This window comes from Rhinoderma darwinii, chromosome 1, assembly GCF_050947455.1.
Source record: "Rhinoderma darwinii isolate aRhiDar2 chromosome 1, aRhiDar2.hap1, whole genome shotgun sequence".
In the NCBI taxonomy this organism is placed as follows: domain Eukaryota; kingdom Metazoa; phylum Chordata; class Amphibia; order Anura; family Rhinodermatidae; genus Rhinoderma; species Rhinoderma darwinii.
In genome coordinates, this window is record NC_134687.1 from 610,962,930 (window position 1) to 610,985,596 (window position 22,667).

Genomic DNA, 22,667 nt, shown 5'->3' on the forward strand with positions numbered 1-22,667 from the left:
GATAGATAGATAGATAGATAGATAGATAGATAGATAGATAGATAGATAGATAGATAGATAGATAGATATGAGATAGATAGATAGATAGATAGATAGATAGATAGATAGATAGATAGATATGAGATAGATAGATAGATAGATAGATAGATAGATAGATAGATAGATAGATAGATAGATAGATAGATAGATAGATAGATAGATAGATAGATAGATATGAGATAGATAGATATGAGATAGATAGATAGATAGATAGATAGATAGATAGATAGATAGATAGATAGATAGATAGATAGATAGATAGATAGATATGAGATAGATAGATAGATAGATAGATAGATAGATAGATAGATAGATAGATAGATAGATAGATAGATAGATAGATATATGAGTGAATAAATAAATAAAAAGATATACGATTTTCCGGAAAGCTGGAAGTCTTAGAGGTGAGCAGTGTATACACTGCCCATATAAACAGTGACTGCCAGGGCCGCAACTAGATAATGATAGAAAGAAAGAAGGAAAGAAAGAAAAAAAGAAAGAAAGAAAGTACGATAGATAGATAGATAGATAAACAAACAAACAAACAAACAAACAAACAAGCAAACAAACAAACAGACACACAGATCTGTGCCTCCCTTGTGCCCTTCATATGATGTTAAATGCTCATTTTCTGGCTGCCACAGTTACCACAAGGGGGAGTTTACTGTATACTGCTTTATTACTGTGTTGATTACATAATAAGGGTATGTGCACACACACTAATTACGTCCGTAATTGACGGACGTATTTCGGCCGCAAGTAGTGGACCGAACACAGTGCAGGGAGCCGGGCTCCTAGCATCATAGTTATATACGATGCTAGGAGTCCCTGCCTCTCTGCAGGACAACTGTCCCGTACTGTAATCATGTTTTCAGTACGGGACAGTAGTTCCACGGAGAGGCAGGGACTCCTAGCATCGTACATAACTATGATGCTAGGAGCCCGGCTCCCTGCACTGTGTTCGGTCCACTACTTGCGGCCGAAATACGTCCGTCAATTACGGACGTAATTAGTGTGTGTGCACATACCCAAAGTATGCATTAAGCCCCCCCTAGTGGTGACTGCGGGCAGCCCGAACTTTATCATTTAATCTATGTCTATGAAAAGGATTTGGAGCTCTATATCAGAACAACACAGCTCTCACCGCTACAAGGATATTTTATGAAATTACTCAGCACAGAATTTTGAACCTATTTACAGGATAAAGGATAAAATATAGAGCCGTAATTTAGGTTCTATTGTATTAAATGGGGAAAAAAACTTTTCCGTAATAGGAAATTTGCCATGTGCCCACTTAGCGAATTGACATTTTTTGCACACGTTCTAAAACGTACCTCGAACTTGCTGCTCTAAACTAAGAATCACGGCTACAGCTTGATGTAATATAAGAAGCTTGGTCTGTGGCTTGTCGCTCTTAAGGTGTAGTTGAACCATCCTGCCCAGCTCCTTGAAGGCCTCGTTGATGTCACGCACTCGGAGGCGCTCACGGGCGTTATTTGCCATTCTTCTTTCTTTCTCCCTCTCCGCTTTCTGCTCCGGTGTCAGATCCTCATCATCGTTATTGCTGAGAGATAATGGAGAAGTTTAAATAAATACTCAATGCAAAAAAAAAAAAAAAAAAGGATCTCAGTCAATGGCAAGATAAAAAAAACAAAATAATTTTTCATTTCATAACAAAAGTCCCTGTATTATACTCAAAATATACAATAAAAAAGGAGACATTGTCACACGATTAATAAGGGTGTTGGAAAATGTCATTTTCCGATAAAACAAGTTATGTCGCTTCTCTAGATATGCCATAGCTGACTGATCCGTGAGGGTCCAAACTCTGCGACCCTAACCACTAAGAACCCCGGAGTCACAGCACTAGTACTGACCCATCGCATTCACTTTAATGGGGCTGCATTTCAATGTCTGCCCAGGAGTAAGGATTCATGCACACGACCGTGCCCGTAATTACGACCCGTACGGGAAGGTGTCCGTCGGCCATAGAAATGAATGGGCCCGTAATTATGGACCGTAGGGGCAGTGCATGACTTCTTTTTTTGGTGTTGTGCACCACCCCCTTCAGACCCTGAACTAGGCATAACAGTATATAATTTTTCCCTGGAGTGTTCCTTTAATTCAGGTATTTACTCATATTCTTTTTACATTTGAAAGATAATCAAAAACTATCCACAGTGATAAATATACAATAATATTGCAGGTTGAAAGGCTTCTGTGCCTGTGTCCCCATGACAAAACTCCCTGCTGCTTCAATTTTAGTCTAGGGACATTGGGGCTCAATCAATTCATGTTTAATTTTTCATGAACGATGAACTATTATTGATCGCTATGAGGCCCATGTCCCTATGACAGGAGTGAGCAGAGTGCAGGAAGGGTTGTCGTAGGGCGGCAGCCAAAAATCTTATCTAACAGGAATTTTGAAACTTTAATTTAATTTTTTCACATTCTTAAAACATATTTAGGATTTTAATATTGATCTTCAGTAAACCATTCAACGATTTCCAGTAAAATCATCAGTACCAGGAGTCCGGTTGAGCACATTGATTATGGAGAGGAACCATTCATGGGTCATCGTATTCTTGATTCGTTATTAATCCATATAATAAATGCACGTTCCAGTCAACGCAAAGATGTACTACACAAATACTGGGTGAGCGGGATAGCAACACCAATACCAGCACTCGCACTGGGATCAGGTGTCATTGGCTTTCCTAGACGTGTGTAACGTGAGTGATGGGACCTCAATGGGGTCCCAGGACCCAAGTGTGAGTTCCCTAATCATCGGATATACATAAAACAGCAGAGTTGAGTTTGTAATTGAAGTCTTGGAGGGTGTAGTATTTTTGCTTTGTGAGAGAACATAATGCAGTAGGTTTATATGTCGTCAAATTCTAAACCACAGAAAACACATTGCTGCACCTAGGAGATAGGTATTGGGGGCCATCAGAAACATCTGAGCCCCAGAAAGGCAAATAATATGGACCCCTGAATTTTGTATTTTGTCCATGAGCCTCTATTTTGAGCATTTGGTTGTGACCTGAGGAAGGATGTTATACTAATTCTCCAGCAAATGAAGAGTAATATGATCCTTCTGCAGCCTCTAAGGTTTAATAGGTCCATGGGGGACGCGGAACAGAATACTAAATAAGGCTTCATTTTAACCCCACCCCATTCCGTTAGGAATGCCCTCAAATCTGCATAGACACGCCCATTTTATGCAAATCCACATAAATCCCACCTCTTTGTGGCCCTTTTGGTGGGACAGTAAAAAAAAACAGAACTGTTCAGACGTATGGGAAATGTATAGGCACAGCTACATATCCTGCACAGTGTCGTGGTCACAGGAGTCATCTCCAACCTGTAACTTTCGAACAAAACTCCCAATATGGAGACCACTGTCAGACAGTGCGATGCCATCTCCAGTTAGAGGGCAGGTCCAGTCATAGCTTTTTGGTCTAAGGACCAAGTGCTTCGAACAACACCTAAGGATTCATCTGACAAACTCAGCTCTGCTACATCTGTATTATAATCTGAACCTATTTAATGTTAGTGTTAATGACTACATTGCATGCATCCTACTGGGTACAAAGCTGTATCCACAAATGCTCTTCGAGCGGACTACATTTGTCGTTGACAGTGGGACTCTAGTCTGACATTCAGTGACCCAGCATGCTGCCAGTTTGACTTTCAGATAAAAGTGCAACGGAGTGTCATAGTCCCATAAGTGCAGATTGTGGCAAAAAATTTTGGACTGAAAGAGTGCCAGAAATCCCATAAAAAAATTATCAAAAGCATTGACGCTAATAAAGTCCCAGCTTAAAAGCTCTGACCGTCACTGCCCTGAATTAGTAGGGATAATACAAGAAGGAAGAAGTGGTTCTGCTCTTTGGCTTTCCAGTAATCCTTAAAAAACCCTGTACGATGCAGCAAGTAGCGTGTCCAGTGTGGCCGGGAAATGAGAATGAAAAAAGTACACCTTTTTTTGATTTTTTTTAAACATTTTTAAATGGTTCCACAAATGCACTGGAGCAATGATTTTTTACCTTTTGAAGTCGATGCGGAAAAAAAGTTTCAAAAACATCAGAGACGGAGCGAGCTGTGGTTAAAAAAAACTCATCAAGTGCTCAAAAAGTTCACAGTGTGTAAATAGGGACATAGAATCCTCCACTGCGCTGTGTGAGTCTGACCTAAACTTGACCACACATAGTATGATTTTTGGAGTCTACACCAATGATCTAGAGAGAATCGGGCCAAGTAGGAAGAGGTATCAAGCAAGGATTTACGTCCCATATGTGAAGCAGCTGCTATGGGTCCCTTAGAGAAAGGGGGCCCTGTCTTGATAGGTTCCATCCTTTTTGCTACTGGGTGTCAAGAACCTATGCGGAGGTCTTCTCTCCAGAGGAACTGCATTGTTAGCAAACAAGGGGGTAAGATATTGGCCTAAATTGGCCTAATAGATAGCACTGTACAATGAAACTTTTTGTAATACTGCATGAAGGCCTCAGGGTCAATTTGACTTAAAATTGATGAACATACACGATATGGCTAAAAGTCTGTGAACCTCGGGTCATCACAACCATGGCTGCTTGTCGAACATCTCATTCCAAGAACTTGGACATTGATATGGGGAGTTATTCTCCTCTTTAGTTCACCTTTCTGGTAGGTTCTCCACTAGTAGTTCAGGGGCAAATGCAGGATTTTTAAAGGGGTTTTACATTTTCTAAGTGAGTTGGTGCCACAACGGAGACAGCAAAACGTTGTCGATTATATGGACATCAGACAATTTAACATGGGGTGGTCTAGGGGTTAGTGATAAGATTCCTGTCATACTCCTGGTGGTCTAGGGTGGCTTAGAGGGTAATACCCATCTCTGGTGGTCTAAGGTGAATAAGTGGTACTGATACACATTATACATGGTGGCATATATATATATATATATAAAATTGTTTTTTTATTTGGTCTAATATCTATTAAACATGAAGGTCTATAGTGCTTAAGGGGGAGTCCACACAGAGTTTTTTGGCACATTTTTTTACCCGGATAACGTGTCGGAAAACGCGCCAAAAAACGGACGTAAAAACCACTCGCAGGAAAAAGAAGCGACATGCCATATCTTCGGGCGTTTACGTCTCTGACCTTCCAATGATATCAATAGGAGGCAGAGAAATCGTTTTTTGCTGCGTTTTTTGCCAGCGGCGCTCAACGGCAGCGGCCAAAAAAAGCTGCGAAAAACGCAGGAAACGGAATGCAGGCAGGTCAAAATCTGTCTCAAAATTCCAGATGGAATTTTGAGGCAGATTTTTCTGCCTGTAAAAACACCTACCACTTAACTAGTTATTGTAATTATTTTATTATATAATATTATTGTATTGTTTAGGATGGTGTAAGGGTTAGTTGTGGTCTCAGGCAGGAAAGTGTATCTATCATTTAATTTTATTTAACAAATAGGTCCAAAACGTCATATAACGGTCGGGGTTTTGTTTTTTCCTATGAAAAACTCCAGATGCCCTGGTTCCCTTCACACATCGATATTGTAACATGATAAAATTCTTTATTTTTGCAGCGGCCACCAGGGGGAGCTCACTGCAACAGGATTTTTTACGGCTCTCATTTAACTCAATAATACATTTATATGCAGTGAGCTCCTAATACTGGGGGCAGAAAGATTTTTTCTGAACTGCTCAGAGAGGAGTTTTCAGGTAGTACGAAACCTCGCCCCTGAGGTTCGACCTGGCTTTGTGAATTTGCATCTATTTAGTAAGGTCTGGCTCTGATGTTGGGCGATAAGGCTTTCTGTTGGTGTTCCAATTCATCCAAATCGTTTTCAATGGTGTAGACCTTCCATCTCTCTTCATGAATGGGGCTCTTGTCATGGTGTCAGTAGAAGACCTCCCCTAAACTGTTGCAGCAAATTTGGAGGTCCACAATGTTCTAGAACGTCAATGTATGATGCAGTATCAAGATATCTCTTCACTGGAAGTAAGGTAGAAATATCATGAAAAACTTCTTCAGATCATTATTTCTCCTACACAGCACATGCTGGCAGTAGACGTTCTTCAGGGATCCACCAAATCTAGATTCATCACGCTAGAGAATATATTTCTACTACTCCAGAATGCAATGGCCAATGAGTATGGTGTCTCAGACTTCTGGGTGACTTTTTCTATGTAGCTGCTTAACCCAATCCATGAAACTCCTGAGGAACAGGTCTAGGAACCCGAGGAACAGGTACAACCAACTTCACCATTAGGTAGTCCCATTCTGTGAGCTTGTGTGGCCACTACTACACGTCTGTTGTTGAGTTTTGACTTCTCTAGCCTTAATCTTGTTAGCACATCAATGGGGTCACATACTTTTGACATGTTATGTTTTACAAGGTCATGTAATTTTTTTTCGTTTTTTGTTTTTCACCAAAGACCTATCCTAGCCTTTTTAAAGGCCCAGCATTAGAGTCCGTGGACCTGGCGTCTACAGAAGATATTTGACAATGAAATGGATACGGGATTAGCTCTGTCTCTTTAAGAGTATTCTTCGGAGAGATACACATGATATAAGAGAGTTACAGACGCAGAGCAACAGCATGAGACGTTCCCACTAATATTATTACTGTCTTTGAGAGTACATCTCTGATATGAAGGAGCGCAGTCTAGACCCTCAGTTTCCACCAGGCAGTCAGCCATGGGAAATACCAAAAACATGGTCTCTCCATAATTCTTTTTGTTCGCTTCATCAAAATCCAGTGAAAGAATTAAATGAAGCGACACTATTATATACGGTTACCAAGATATTGACCTCGTAATTGATTTGCCATCCTTCTTGTCATCATCTAATTTCTTGTCGTCAGATGATTTCGAGTCTTGAAGATTTTCATCTCCTTCATCATCTGATTTGATTTCGGAGCTTCCCGGAGACACGTTCTGTCCTTGCAGACCAGTTGGGATGCCTATGAGAAAAGTATATCTAGTGATTTATATATGTATATATATCTCCATAGGGTTGGAGTTCCACGTTTGTCATACAAAGCCCCAAATCCCGTTTCTATTCAGACAATCATAAAGTTAAATACAATTTTGTTTATAAAATTTTGTTTACCTGCAGTGACCACTAGGGGAAGCACACTGTATACAGATTCATGCAGCTCCCATTGAACTCAATAATGCATGCAGTAAGCTCCTAAGCTCCCCCTAGTGGTGGCAGCAGGCAGCCAGAATTTTAATATGTAGCTCTGGGAATTTGGAGCTCTGTATATGAAAAACTGAGCTCTGGTCACAATAAAATACATATTATAAAATTAATCAGCACAAAATTTTGGATTTATTTAGATTTAAAAAAAAATAGTTTAACGAAGAATTCAGCTCTGCTACAACAACAAAACTAATTTTCTGTACGTTCCTGTGTTAATTTAATTTTGGAGAATATGAAGAAGTGGAAATTAAATCAAGTTCAAGTCCAAGAAAAATGTAATGTTTCTGGGAAAGATAGATGTCCCCCAGCTTTCCTAGTCAACGGAAGGGTAAGTCTTCTTGGTTATGCAGTGACAGAGGGATGTATCATTACAAAAATTTGAGTGAGCAGTTAACCCCATCAGTAGTCACACAGCTTTCCCAGAAACAGATAAAGAAGAATACGTTTTACCAACTGGACAGAAGAAGACGACTCAATGACATGTCTATTGAATATTGTCTGGCTACTGGGAAAGAGGGGGGCTACTGACAAAACAATATTATAACCATTAGAGTCCACCACAGGGACTGTAACCCAGCTTTTCCAGACTCCTGAATGGCCAATCTGCCTAGTTATGCAGTGTTATGTGACAATACATGAGATTAAGTGACAATAATTTAGTTTAGGTGCAGTGACATTTTTACCTCGATATAGATCTTGGGTCGAATTTAGATCCGGTGATGTGGCTGACTGAACCGGTAACTGCGGCACGGACACCTGATTTGGCACAAGTGAGTGACTCCCTCGTAGACTGTCTTCCCGGTGAGAACCCACCTGGCGGAAAAAAACAAAAACTTACATATTAATGGGTTGACACTTCTGAATCATTTCGTTAATTAATAATGACATTACGTTTAATCATCGTATTATAAAAAGTTCTGCACCTTTTTCACCTACTTTATGTCTCAATTCTTGACCATTTTCAAGATCTCTGCTTGATTTCAGTGAATGAAAAAAAAGATTGTTTACTTCCAGAAGCTGAAAACTTCTCACACCTCAGGGTTTGCTACAGTTGTATTCAGTCTAGACCAGGGGAGAGCATACCATATGTGCAACCTGTACAGATTCTGGGTCCCAACAGTTAAGAGGGGGGCAGTATCAACCTAAAAGCAACTTCCTACTGCCTATTATATTTAATTTTGTTTTTGAGAAATATGGGGGGGGGGTACTCCTTATTAAGCTATTCTGTAGACAGTGGCCCATACACTGTAATTGCACAGTGACCCCCTAATGTCTGCCACATGTTTAAACAATCCCCTGTGAGCTAAACACAACAGCATCCTAAATCTTTCCTGTCCTGATTTGTTACAATGTATCAGTGCAGATAAAACATTATCAGTCTGGAGTCCAAGCTGTTTATCTCACAGAGGATTGTTTAGATTAAGTATTAGATATTTATGGGTTTTCAGCCTCTGATTGTAAATAAGAATGTGTTCATGTGCCAATGTGACAACAAGCAGAGATCTTGAAAATGGTAAAGAATTGAAACACCAAGTATTTTAGAAAGCTGGCGACTGTTTCATTATATAATAATAATTACGATGTATCGACATGAAACTGGAGGAATCTATCATATTCTAGAAAATAGATTTAGGCAGAAAACCTTGATATTGTTGTTACTGCAGTGATACACTAGAGGGAGCTCTTGAGCTACATATTCCTGGCTACATAAACAGCACTTAACGCTCGGTACGCTGCGGTGCTGCACATTTAGTGACAAATATGGAAGAGTAACTCAGGCAGGTAAAACGTCAAATTGTCTCCCTGGGTGCTGCAGTAGAGCGCACTGATTCGTACCAATCTGTCTTCTATCATGTCCGCCAACAGATCTGACAATTATCTTAATGCCCATATGCTTAATTGTGGGCTTCTCAATTCCCCCATTGCTATCAGAAATCCTGCAGGATTTTCCATTTGGCATTCAGCTTTCGTTTCAAGGGAAAGCAACAAAAAACAAATCTCAGGACCGCCATCTTTACCATAATCCTCCGGTAGTGGCAGCTACGGTACAAAAATGACCCTTTATTCCAGCACAAAAATAAATGACAAAAACATTCCCTGGTCTGGCAGACAGAATTATTATTATTATTATTATTATTATTATTATTATTATTTTTTTTTTTTTAAAGTCTTTTGTCAAGTGACCTGTTCAGGAGGGCACCACCCATGTGTGCGCCGGCCCTTTAAATAATTTTTGGAATTTGCACAAATGCCGTCCTTGGTGATTCTCTTTCGTCCTGGCATTAACATATGCCAACATGACGCTGCTTCCAGTGACTGTGCCCAGCCGTTGTTTTATTTTTTCAATGTTTTTACATTTTTTGTAGCCCTTGTGGGCGCTTTGTGTCTATCGATGGAGGCTGAAGTATAAGTCATCGTACATGAAAGAAAAAAAGATTAATTAGTATTTTTCTGTTGTTCGGATTTATATCACACTGATTTCTAAGATTATTTGTTTCGTATCCAGCTGCCAAGCTCGTTCTATCCTAATCCCCCATCTGTGGTTCTGTGGTTTACACACAAAAAAAAAAGCAAAAAATATAAAAAATAAATATATTAAAAAAGGATAACGCAACGGCACCAAATGTTTGACTTAAGCTGCGTTATTAATTAGCGACCTAATTGATGTATACGTTACAATGTAATCTACTTAATGTTAATTCTGCAGGTAGAGGTACGGCGAGACGCGGCTGAGAGCGGAAAAAGTTACGAGGCAAAGTTTCTTCTGTAGGTTCTGCAAATAATTAATCGGAATAGACGAGATTATTTTCTGCCCAAACACCTGGTGAGATAAAATCAGCGAGGGAGGTTTTTTTGTTTTTTCTTTAATTAACTGTGAATACATTTTGTTTGTAGTGAAAAGTGTAGCCAAAGAAGGAAGAAAGAGAGTCAAGGTCTGCGCTGCGGAGGAGGGCGAGATCACCCGCGGAATGTCTGCCCTGCTGGACTGCGCCATTCTCTTATCACACGGTTCACTCCTTGTCACATTCAACTCTATCTCTAAAATAGCTGACAATTCTATTGAGCGGTGCTGAGGAGGACGATACATGAAATATTACACATGTGCTCCCCGAAAAGACATGTACGGGGAATTTATTATTCCGCCAGCAACTTTATAAGTTATCAACATTTACATATACTGTAACTCTGCAAGTCTATCTATCTATCTATCTATCTATCTATCTATCTATCTATCTATCTATCTATCTATCTATCTATCTATCTCATATCTATCTAATCTATCTATCTATCTATCTATCTATCTATCTATCTATCTATCTATCTATCTATCTATCTATCTATCTATCTATCTATCTATCTATCTATCTATCTATCTATCTATCTCATATCTATCTATCTATCTATCTATCTATCTGTCTATCTATACATCCATCCCATATCTATCTATCTATCTATCTATCTATCTATCTATCTATCTATCTATCTATCTATCTATCTATCTATCTATCTATCTATCTATCTATCTATCTATCTATCTATCTATACATCCATCCCATATCTATCTATCTATCTATCTATCTATCTATCTATCTATCTATCTATCTATCTATCTATCTATCTATCTATCTATCTATCTATCTATCTATCTATCTATCTATCTATCTATCTATACATCCATCCCATATCTATCTATCTATCTATCTATCTATCTATCTATCTATCTATCTATCTATCTATCTATCTATCTATCTATCTATCTATCTATCTATCTATCTATCTATCTATCTATCTATCTCATATTTATCTATCTATCATCTATCTATCTCATATCTATCTATCTCATATCTATCTATCTCATATCTATCTATCTCATATCTATCTATCTCATATCTATCTATCTATCTATCTATCTATCTATCTATCTATCTATCTATCTATCTATCTATCTATCTATCTATCTATCTATCTATCTATCTATCTATCTCATATTTATCTATCTATCATCTATCTATCTCATATCTATCTATCTCATATCTATCTATCTCATATCTATCTATCTCATATCTATCTATCTCATATCTATCTATCTATCTATCTATCTATCTATCTATCTATCTATCTATCTATCTATCTATCTATCTATCTATCTATCTATCTATCTATCTATCTATCTATCTATCTATCTATCTTATATCTATCTATCTATCTATCTATCTTATACTGTATCTTAAAGGTCTGCCAAAATTTTGTTGTGTGTTTTATACTCCATGCTTCTCCGATTCCTAGATATGTTTGCTGTATTTAAAACGCATTATTGCCCTACTACCAAGCAGATTTCTAGTCGCCGGGTTATAATCTCCCTATGAAATAACAATTATACACGGCAGGTGAAGAGTGCTAGATTTAACTTTCAATTATCTTCCCAATATCCCTTCTTGTGTTGACGGGAGGGAAGGTAATTTTCTCAGATGTTTAGATGTGAAGTGTCTCCTTACAATCGATGGTCATATACGTATTGCGTATACTGTAGCTCCCAGATGGGCACTTAGTACAGAGACACAAAGAGCTCCCACAATACAAAGGACAGCGCTCTAATCAGGTCTCAATCTTGCTGCTTTGTCTACGTCTCAAACCTTAAAGAAGTTCCCACAACTGATAATTCATCTCCCTTTTCCATGTCAATGGGATTGTGCATTGGTATAAAGTATTATGGACAGGAGACTAATCTAATTAACAGGGTTAACCTTTCGATACATCTGAACATGATACAGAGATGCAGGAGAGCTGAGTTTGTCAGATGTTCTGTAGCAAAGCTAAATATGTCAGATGCATCAAATTTTCAATTGTACTAAGTAAAGCTGTGTCAAATGAAGTAGAGCTGAGTTTATCAACTATATAGCAGAGCTGAATTTGTAAGATGGAAGAGAGCGGAGTGTCAAATGTATTACAGTAAGCTGGGTCAGATGCAATAAAACTGAATTTATAAAATGTAGCAGAGATGAGTGAAACGAAAGTACTAGAGCAAAGCGATGTCAGATGTAGCAGTGCTGATTCAAATTCAGTCAAGCTAAATCTGTCAGATGCAGAAGGCTGAAGTTGTCAGACGTAGTTGGACTGAGTTTGTAATTTGGCATGACTTTTTGTGATCTTGCTATGTATAATATCTAGAAGAAAGCTTATTGAATTATTTAAAGAGATGTGTCCGAGAGCCAGAGTTTATCGAACAATAATTTTGGCAAAGGGGTAGAACTTAGGTTGCATTGTCTCCGACTGGGAGGCAGCTTGCTGCAGCAGAAACCTTCCCCTTTACTCTGCCCATAAAAAAGTCTGGCATATGTCACCTTCTTATTTTTTTTTTTTACTAAGGCATGCTCCATGAGACCAGGGATAAAGCTATAGGTGGTGTAGGGGTAGCAATCGCACCCAGGCCCTGAGGCCTGAGGGGGTCCAAATGCCTCTTTGCCACAAAAGAAGACACCGATGTTATATATAGCACATGGTAGTTGGGGGGCCCTGTTAAGGATTTTCAATTGAGGCCCAGGGGCTTCACGACTTACATATGGGGGCCAGACAGAGTTGGCCCTGTTCTCTTTACCAGCCTGGTTAGATACAGGTACTTTCCATCTTTATTTTTCTAATGCCCCTTTAACTGTGACCACATTGCATTAATAAGGTAGCCTCAAACACCAGCTCTGCTACATCTGTATAGGGTTACAATTTTATTCAAATATCCAGATAAAAGAATGTGTTTGTACAATATACTAATAAAAAAACTCTGACTATGTTCTAGCAGGATAAACAGCGCTGGTTTAGACGAGAGTATTGTTGGTCTAAATTATTCCCTATGTAGTAAAGCCTTTCATCTCCATCCTATATAATAATAGCTTCCATATGTCAAGTGGCTTTGCTATAAATAAGATCAAAAGCAAAAAAAGAAGGGATTTAATAAAAAATGACATTAAAAGTGGCATTAAATGTGGAAAAAAAAAGTTCAACACTTAAGAAAGAAAAAAAATGATCGTTAAGCAGCTTTCCCAAATATTGAGGCAATAGTATATACTTAGAGGAAAGCGGAGGATGTGCCACGTTTAAAGTATATATCTCACCCTGGCTGATCTGCAGTCACTAAATCCAGCAAGATATACAGCAGAGGAATGCAACCTCTGATTTCATGCTGTAGAGTAATACATACCAAAATAACAGGACACCTTATACACAGCAGAGGTCAGCCTACCTGCTGAACCCTACAATGTTAAAGAGGAACTTAGTGGGTCACGTTCTTACACAGTCTGAGACCGAAGACACACCCTATTGATAAGGGGAATGGTAATACCCAGTTGTCAATTCATTCCAGGAGGAATAACAGGAGGACGGCACAACACAGAGTTGTAAGAAAAGATGCTCCAGAATTATTTGATGGGAAATACATACACCAATCTACATTTGCTAAAACACACAGGAGAGCTGACAGCTTCTCTATACTACACCACAGGAGAGCTGACAGATCCTCTATACTACACCACACAGGAGAGCTGACAGATCCTCTATACTGCACCACACAGGAGAGCTGACAGATCCTCTATACTACACCACACAGGAGAGCTGACAGATCCCCTATACTATACCACACAGGAGAGCTGACAGATCCTCTATACTACACCACACAGGAGAGCTGACAGATCCTCTATACTACACCCCACAGGAGAGCTGACTGGTCCTCTATACTACACACAGGAAAGCTGACAGCTCCTGTATGCTACACCACACAAGAGTACTGACAGATCCTCTATACTACACTACACAGGAGAGCTGACAGATCCTCTATACTACACCACACAGGACAGCTGACAGATCCTCTATACTACACCACACAGGAGAACTGACAGGTCCTTTATACTACACCACACAGGAGAGCTGACAGATCCTCTATATTACACCACACAGGGGAGCTGACAGATCCTCTATACTACACCACACAGGAGAGCTGACAGATCCTCTATACTACACCACACAGGAGAGCTGACAGATCCTCTATACTACACCACACAGGACAGCTGACAGATCCTCTATACTACACCACACAGGAGAGCTGACAGATCCTCTATACTACACCACACAGGAGAGCTGACAGATCCTCTATACTACACCACACAGGAGAGCTGACAGGTCCTCTATACTACACCATACAGGAGAGCTGACAGATCCTCTATATTACACCACACAGGGGAGCTGACAGATCCTCTATAGTACACCACACAGGACAGCTGACAGATCCTCTATACTACACCACACAGGAGAGCTGACAGATCCTCTATACTACACCACACAGGAGAGCTGACAGATTCTCTATACTACACCACACAGGAGAGCTGACAGATCCTCAACACTACACAACACAGAACAGCTGACAGATTCTCTATACTACACCACATAGGAAAACTGACATGTCCTCTATACTACACCACACAGGAGAGCTGACAGATCCTCTATACTACACCACACAGAGCGGACAGATCCTCTATACTACACCACACAGGAGAGCTGACAGATCCTCTATACTACACCACACAGGAGAGCTGACAGGTCCTCTATACTACACCATACAGGAGAGCTGACAGATCCTCTATATTACACCACACAGGGGAGCTGACAGATCCTCTATAGTACACCACACAGGACAGCTGACAGATCCTCTATACTACACCACACAGGAGAGCTGACAGATCCTCTATACTACACCACACAGAGCGGACAGATCCTCTATACTACACCACACAGGAGAGCTGACAGATCCTCTATACTACACCACACAGGAGATCTGACAGATCCTCTATACTACATCACACAGGAGAGCTGACTGGTCCTCTATACTGCACACAGGAAAGCTGACAGCTCCTGTATACTACACCACACAAGAGAACTGACAGATCCTCTATACTACACTACACAGGAGAGCTGACAGATCCTCTATACTACACCACACAAGAGAACTGACAGATCCTCTATACTACACTAGACAGGAGAGCTGACAGATCCTCTATACTACACCACACAGGAGAGGTGACAGGTCCTCTATACTACACCACACAGGAGAGCTGACAGATCCTCTATACTACACCACACAGGAGAGCTGATAGATCCTCTATACTACACCACACAGGAGAGCTGACAGCTCCTCTATACTACACCACACAGGAGAGCTGACAGCTCCTCTATACTACACCACACAGGAGAGCTGACAGATCCTCTATATTACACCACACAGGGGAGCTGACAGATCCTCTATACTACACCATACAGAAGAGATGATAGCTCCTCTATACTACACCACACAGGAGAGATGACAGATCCTCTATACTACACCACACAGGAGAGATGACAGATCCTCTATACTACACCACACAGGAGAGCTGACAGATCCTCTATACTACACCACACAGGACAGCTGACAGCTCCTCTATACTACACCACACAGGAGAGCTGACAGCTTCTCTATACTACACCACACAGGAGAGCTGACAGCTCCTCTATACTACACCACACAGGAGAGCTGACAGATCCTCTATACTACACCACACAGGACAGCTGACAGATCCTCTATACTACACCACACATGAGAGCTGACAGATCCTCTATACTACACCACACAGGAGAGCTGACAGATACTTTTTAAGGAAAAGGAGTGTGAAAACACAAAAAAATTGTAAATGCAATCAATATTATAAGGGGAATTCTCTTAAACGTCTGATATGTGTGAAAAACCTCTTCAACTCCTACCTATCATGAGAACAGTGGTTTCCTAAAGCATGCTGAGGTGTCTGACTTCACTGGAGGCATAACCTTATCTCCATTTATTCTCCACCTACTGTAGATGCACATACAGAAGCCTTGCTAATGAAATAAAAAAATAAAAAAAATCAGCTGTTTCTTAAATAGATCTTCAAGCTGAGTGACAACAAATATGGCTGCCATTACAGCTGACATTAACCAGATTCCTCAATTGCAACCTAATTATGCAGTGATACATCCTCATCTCCCATAGCACAGCATGATGGGGCAGATCTGCCATTCAGGAATCTGGGAATGCTGGATGACAGACAAGTTTCCAGAAAAGTCAAGCTGCCCAGGTATGCAGTGACACATTCTATGTGGCTGTATACCTCAGCAGATCTGACTCCTGAAAATTAAATCTGCACCCTTTTTCAGTGATACATCCCATACTACAGCATAACTGGGCAGTTTGACGCCTGTGAAACCCCCTGTATTGGTTATTCAGCTTTTCGTTGCTCCTGAAAAGCATATAAAATAATGCAATGATACATTCTTCAAGGTTTTTTTTTTCCAGGACTTGGGATAGGCCATGAATTCTTAATCGGTGGAGGTCCAACTCCCAGAATCCCTTTGATCAGCTGAATAAAAAAGCTTTCCTTAATTACCCAGACACAGCGCCATATATATTGTTGTGGCTGTCCTTGGTACTACAGCTTAATACAATTCAAAAGAATGGGGCTGAGTTGCACCACCCAGCACAGCCCCAACCATATGTACGGTGCATGAAGGGGATGAGAGCCGTGGCTCGCACCGATCAAATATTGATGCTGCATTACGGGGCAATTTATGCTTTAATAACATAGATATGGGTAGTCACAAAGCTTTCCCAGCTGAGGACAACTAAAGAATTTATATTTACTAGGGAGTTTCTGTGGTTGTAGGGCGAACGATCTGGAAATAATTAATAAGTAGGGTGGTATACTGAAACCTGTAGTCCACAGCGGGGGGGCCATGCTACCTATTTTCGGCGATCGTGTCCCAGTCCAGTCCATATTTTCCTCCCAGTAATCCCAGTGTCTTATTTAATGGAAGTAAATTCAGCTAATCTATGATTTCTACATAACTCAACATGAAGCACACAGGAGGCTTCTGAGAGGAAGTTTTCTTTGGCAGCGGCAGATACTGATGTGATATGAAGGGACGGCTTCCATAGCAGATTTTCTTCCAGGGCAGCAAAATTATATTTTTTTGTTCATTCCCACTCGGTTAGAAGCTGCCAGGGATTGTCAGCTCCATATGAAAGAAATAACACATAAACCTCCACTTTGTTGCCTGCATTTCCTCCCCTAGGTCTGTTCCTTCCTATTTAATACAGAAATCCAGGGATTTTTTTTTCCCATTCAGATACGGGATATATTTTACGTTAAACACCAGATTATGAACTCTCCCTCAGCTCTGAGATTGACGTCCACTCAGCTCCATGAACACCTGTCACTATACAAGAGGCGGCCATATTATGGGCCTACGTATTCAGGGGGCCATGCTCTATATAGGGGTCAGGGTCTCGAAACCGATGCCTTATTATTTATGACTAGGGATACTACTTACGAAAATGGTGAGCTCCAATGTGCCCATTGACTGCCACTCTATAGCTGGTCGTGAACTCAAGGTCTAGCTCTCGTTTTTAAGCTTTCCTAGTTCTGAAAGCTCATTTTAAAATATCCTATTAGGAAACTAATAAAGGGGTCCTCTGTTTAGGACCCTCACTAGCCAGAGCAGAGAGCGACTACATAGGACTCGGCACATCTGTGCAATATACAGACAGCCCATTGATTTCATTGGTCACCATGTAATGCTGCATTTCACCTGTGGTGGCGCTGCTGGAGAACTGAACACTTACTGCCAGGTTCCTTCATAAATCACAGATGATCGCTGGGTAAACCAGCAGTGAGAATTCCTGTGATCAGCTAATTGTTGTGGGAACCCTCTAACAAAAAGGGGTTGTTCAGAGTGCAAAAGCTTTTTAACTCCACTCAAAACGTGGAGTTGGGGTAACTGAGCAGAGGAAACGACATAATCAGAAAGAGAAATCCAAGGGGACAGACAATTTTATAGCGTTATGGAAAAAGGGGAAATGAGTAGTGTCCAAAAAACAGAATCACACCAATATAAAAAAATATACATTTAGGGGGCATTAAAGTACCCTTTTAAACTCAGAGGAAGTAGCCATTTCGTGGGCTGAATTTTTGAGTACGGTACCTAAAGGACCAATAGGTTGCATTTCTCTGAAAAAGTGAGTTTTTACTCTGCATATCACGGAAATATTGGGGGAGATAATATATCTCAGTCACGTGAAAATTCGAAGAGTTGCAATAGCTTTTTTTTTTCTCCAATCAGTGCTGACAGAGAGAGACTGTGTAGACACGCGCCCCTTCGAAAAGGGGAATGATAACACCCTGTTGTCAATTTATTCATACATTTCCAGGAGGAATAACAGAGGCATGGGACAATGCAGAGTTCTAAGAAAAGATGCTCCAGAATTGTTATTTAACCCTTTCCCGACCTATGACGAAAATGAACGTCATGGTCGGGTATTAGTTCCCGCACCAGGACTTTCATTTTCGTCACTATTTCAAACTGTCACTCTGTGTATACACAGAGCGACAAGACCGCGCTGCCAGCTGTCCCAGACAGCTGACAAAACAGTCTTGCAGGTCAGCGGACCATCGCCACTGCTTTCGGCAATTAACCCCTTAAATGCGGCGACTGATTGCGATCGCCGCATTTAAGGAGTTTGAAGTATATCGGCAGCCCCCACAAAGTGATTGTGGGGGCTGCCGATGCTTGTTGTGCCAATCGGAGGCCAGACAATAGCCTCCGGGTTGCCATGTACGGAAGCCTAGGAGGAGAAGACAGAGGCCGGTCCTCCGAGGCTTCCTGTCAGTGTGACTGGCACGTCACAAGGACAGTTAGAATACATTACACTACGTAGGTAGTGTAATGTACTCTAGCAGCAATCAAATCTGCAAGCCTAAATGTCCCCTAGTGGGACAAGTGAAAAAAGTAAAAAGAAGGGCTTATTCAGAAGAACGGGATATACGTCCGTGCAACGCGCGTGATTTTCACGTGCGTCGCACGGACCTATATTAGTCTATGGGGGCATGCAGATAGTTGCGTGATTTTTTACGCAGCCTGAGTACGCTGCGAAAAAGTCACGACATGTCCATTCTTTGTGCGAATTTCGAAGTCAATGGGTGCGTGAAAATCACGCGCACCACACGGAAGCACTTCCATGGGACGAGCATGATTCGCGCAACAGCTGTAAAACTATGAATGAAAACAGAAAAGCACCATGTGCTTTTCTGTTTACAAACATCCAAACGGAGTGTCATAATGATGGCGGCTGCGCGAAAATCATGCAGCCGCGCATCATACGGGGCTGACACACGGAGCTGTTAAGTGCATTTTGCGCACGCAAAACGCTGCATTTTTTGCGTGCGCAAAACGCACACGCTCGTGTGAATCCGGCCGAAAGGTAATAAAAATGTTTCCAAAAAAGTGTTAAAATAAGTTATAAGTGACATAAACAAAAACTGCTTTTTATCCCTATAATAAAACTTTTATTATAGGAAAAAAATGAACACGTTAAAAAAGTACACATATTTGGGATCACCGCGTTCGTAACGACCCAAACTATAAATCTATAATATTATTTTTCCTGCACGATGAACACCCCCAAAAAGATTTTAAAAAACGACACCAGAATCGCTATTTTTTGGTCACCACCCCTCCCAAAATAGAGAATAAAAAGTGATTAAAAATTCGCATGTAAAAACGAAAACCCCAAAAAATGGAATCAGATTTTTTTCCAATTTCAGTCCGCAAAGAATTTTTTTTCAGATTCCCAGTACTTTTTATTTCACTTTAAATGGTGTCAATAGAAACTACAATTCCTCCCGCAAGAAATAAGCCCTCACATAACTCTACTGACATAAAAAGAAAAAAGTTATGGCTCTAAGAACATGGGGAGTGAAAATAAGAAAGCAAAAAATGGATCAGTCCTGAAAGGGTTAATTCATTTCTAATGAAAAAATGTATGACCCCATGTTGGGTATTTCCGTACTCGGGAGAAATTGCTTTATAAAAAATGGTTGTTTTTTTTCTCCTTTATCCCTTGTGAAAATGAGAAAATTAAACAATTTAGAGGAAAAAAATGTGGATATTCATTTTCACTACCTAGTTCTAAAAAATTCTGCAAAAGACCCGTGGGGTGTAAATGCTCACTATACCCCTTGAAAAATTCCTTGAGGGTTTTTCCAAAATGGGGTCACTTTTGGTGGGTTTCCACGGTTTTGGTCCCTGCAGTGCATTGCAAATGCGACATGGCACTGAAAACCAATCCATCAAAATCGGTGCTCAAAAATCCAAATGTCGCTCCTTCCCGTCTGAGCACTGCCATGGGTCCAATCAGCAGTTTATTACTACATATGGGATATTGCTGTAATCAGGAGACATTGCTTTACAAATGTTGTTTCTTTTTTTTCCTTTATTCCTTGTAAAAATTAAAAATGTCTGTTTTTTCTGAAAAAAAGTAGATTTTCATTTTCACAGACTAAGGCCCCATGCACACGACCGTATTTTTGTCCACCCGTAAATATTGGCGTAAATACGGGTCCTTGGTCACACGTATTCGACCTGTATTGCACCAGTATTCACTAACCCGTGCCCGTAAATAAGGGTCCGGTGTAACCCGTATTCCACCCGTATTTACGGGCACGTTTTCGCTGCAAAATTGCACTGCAGTAATCAGCAGCCCTTCTCTCTATCAGTGCAGCATAAAGAGAAGGGACAGCCTTTTCTGTAATAAAAGTAAAATTAAAATTCATACTTACCCGGCCGTTGTCTTGGTGACGCGTCCCTCTCTTGACATCCAGTACGACCTCCCTGGATGACGCGCAGTCCATGTGACCGCTGCAGCCTGTGATTGGCCTGTGATTGGCTGCAGCGGTCACATGGGCTGAAACGTCATCCCAGGAGGCCGGACTGGAGGAAGAAGCAGGGAGTTCTGGGTAAGTATGAACGTCTTTTTTTTTTTACAGCTTTATCTATATTGTGATCGGTAGCCACTGTCCCTGGTGCTGAAAGAGTTACTGCCGATCGTTTAACTCTTTCAGCACCCTGGACAGTGACTATACACTGACGTCGCCTAGCAACGCTCCCGTAATTACGGGTGCACACACGCAGTCACCCGTAATTACGGGAGCCCCATAGACTTCTATGGGCCTGCCCGTGCCGTAATTACGGCCTGAAATAGGACATGTTCTATATTTTTCAACGGCCCGGGCACCTTCCCGTAAGCATACGGGTAGGTACCTGTGGCCAATAGAAGTCTATGGGCCCGTAATTACGGCCCGTGATTACGGGCGTTTTTACGTTCGTGTGCATGGGGCCTAATTCCAATATATTTAGCGAAAAACCTGTGTGGTCAAAATACTAACTATACCCCCTAGATAAATTCCTTGAGAGGTGTAGTTTGCAAAATGTGGTGACTTTTGTGGTGTTTCCACTGTTTTTGTCCCTCTAGTCCATTGCAAACGCGACATGGCACGGAAACCATTCCAGCAAAATCTGTGCTCCAAAATCCAAATGGTGCTCCATCCCTTCTGAGCCCTGCTGTGGGTCCAATCAGCAGTTTATTACCACATATGGGGTATTGCCGTAATCGGGAGACATTGCTTTACAAATGCTGGGGTGCATTTTCTTTGTTATTCCTTGTAAATATTAGATTTTCATTTTTACAGACTAATTCCAATATATTTAGCGAAAAACCTGTGTGGTCAAAATGCGAACTATACCCCTAGCTAAATTCCTCGAGTGGTGTAGTTTCCAAAATTGGGGTGTTTCCACTGTTTTGGCAACACAAGACCTCTTCAAACCTGACAAGGTGCCTAAAATATATTCTAAAAAAAACAGGGGGCCCAAAATCCACTAGGTCTTCTTTGCTTCTGAGGCCGGTGTTTCAGTCCAATAGCGCACTAGGGCTACATGTGGGATATTTCTAAAAACTGCAGAATCTGGGCAATGAAATATTGAGTTGTATTTCTCGGCTAAAACCTTCTGTGGTACAATTTTTTTTATTAGATATGGATTTCGGCAAAAAAAAATTAATTTGTACATTTCACCTCCACTTTGCTTTGCTTTGATTCCTGTGAAACGCCTAAAAGGTTACAACACTTTGTGAATGCTGATTCGAATACCTTGACAGGTGCAGTTTTAAAAAATGGGGTGATTTATGGGAACTTTCTAATATGTAAGGCACTCAAGGCCACTTGAGAACTGAACTGGTCCCTGAAAAAATAGCCTTTTGAAGTTTTCTTTAAAATATGAGAAATTGCTGCTAAAGTTCTAAGCCTTGTAACGTCCTAGAAAAAAAAGGACATTCAAAAAACTATGCAAACATAAAGTAGACATATGGGAAATGTTAACTAGTTAATATTTTGTGTGGTATTACTATCTATTTTACAAGCAGATACGTTTAAATTTAGAAAAATGCACATTTTTGCAAATTTACTCAAAATGTTGGTGTTTTTAAAAAAAGAAAATACAGAATTTATCGACCAAATTTTTCCACTAACATAAAGTACAACATGTCACGTGAAAACAAT

The 22,667-nt window shown here is 40.6% G+C and overlaps 1 protein-coding gene across 8 annotated transcripts in view; it reads right to left on the reverse strand.

Moving 5' to 3' along the window:
* TCF4 (transcription factor 4) overlaps positions 1 to 22,667 on the reverse strand; it is a 406,052-nt gene that overhangs the window by 7,889 nt on the left and 375,496 nt on the right. For all 8 annotated transcript variants that reach the window (XM_075841364.1, XM_075841349.1, XM_075841341.1 and 5 more), the window contains 3 exons: positions 7,914 to 8,043; positions 6,838 to 6,988; positions 1,374 to 1,603 (listed from right to left, as the gene is read on the reverse strand). In XM_075841364.1, the coding sequence (XP_075697479.1) occupies positions 1,374 to 1,603; positions 6,838 to 6,988; positions 7,914 to 8,043 (511 nt within the window). The remainder of the gene's footprint in view (positions 1 to 1,373; positions 1,604 to 6,837; positions 6,989 to 7,913; positions 8,044 to 22,667) is intronic.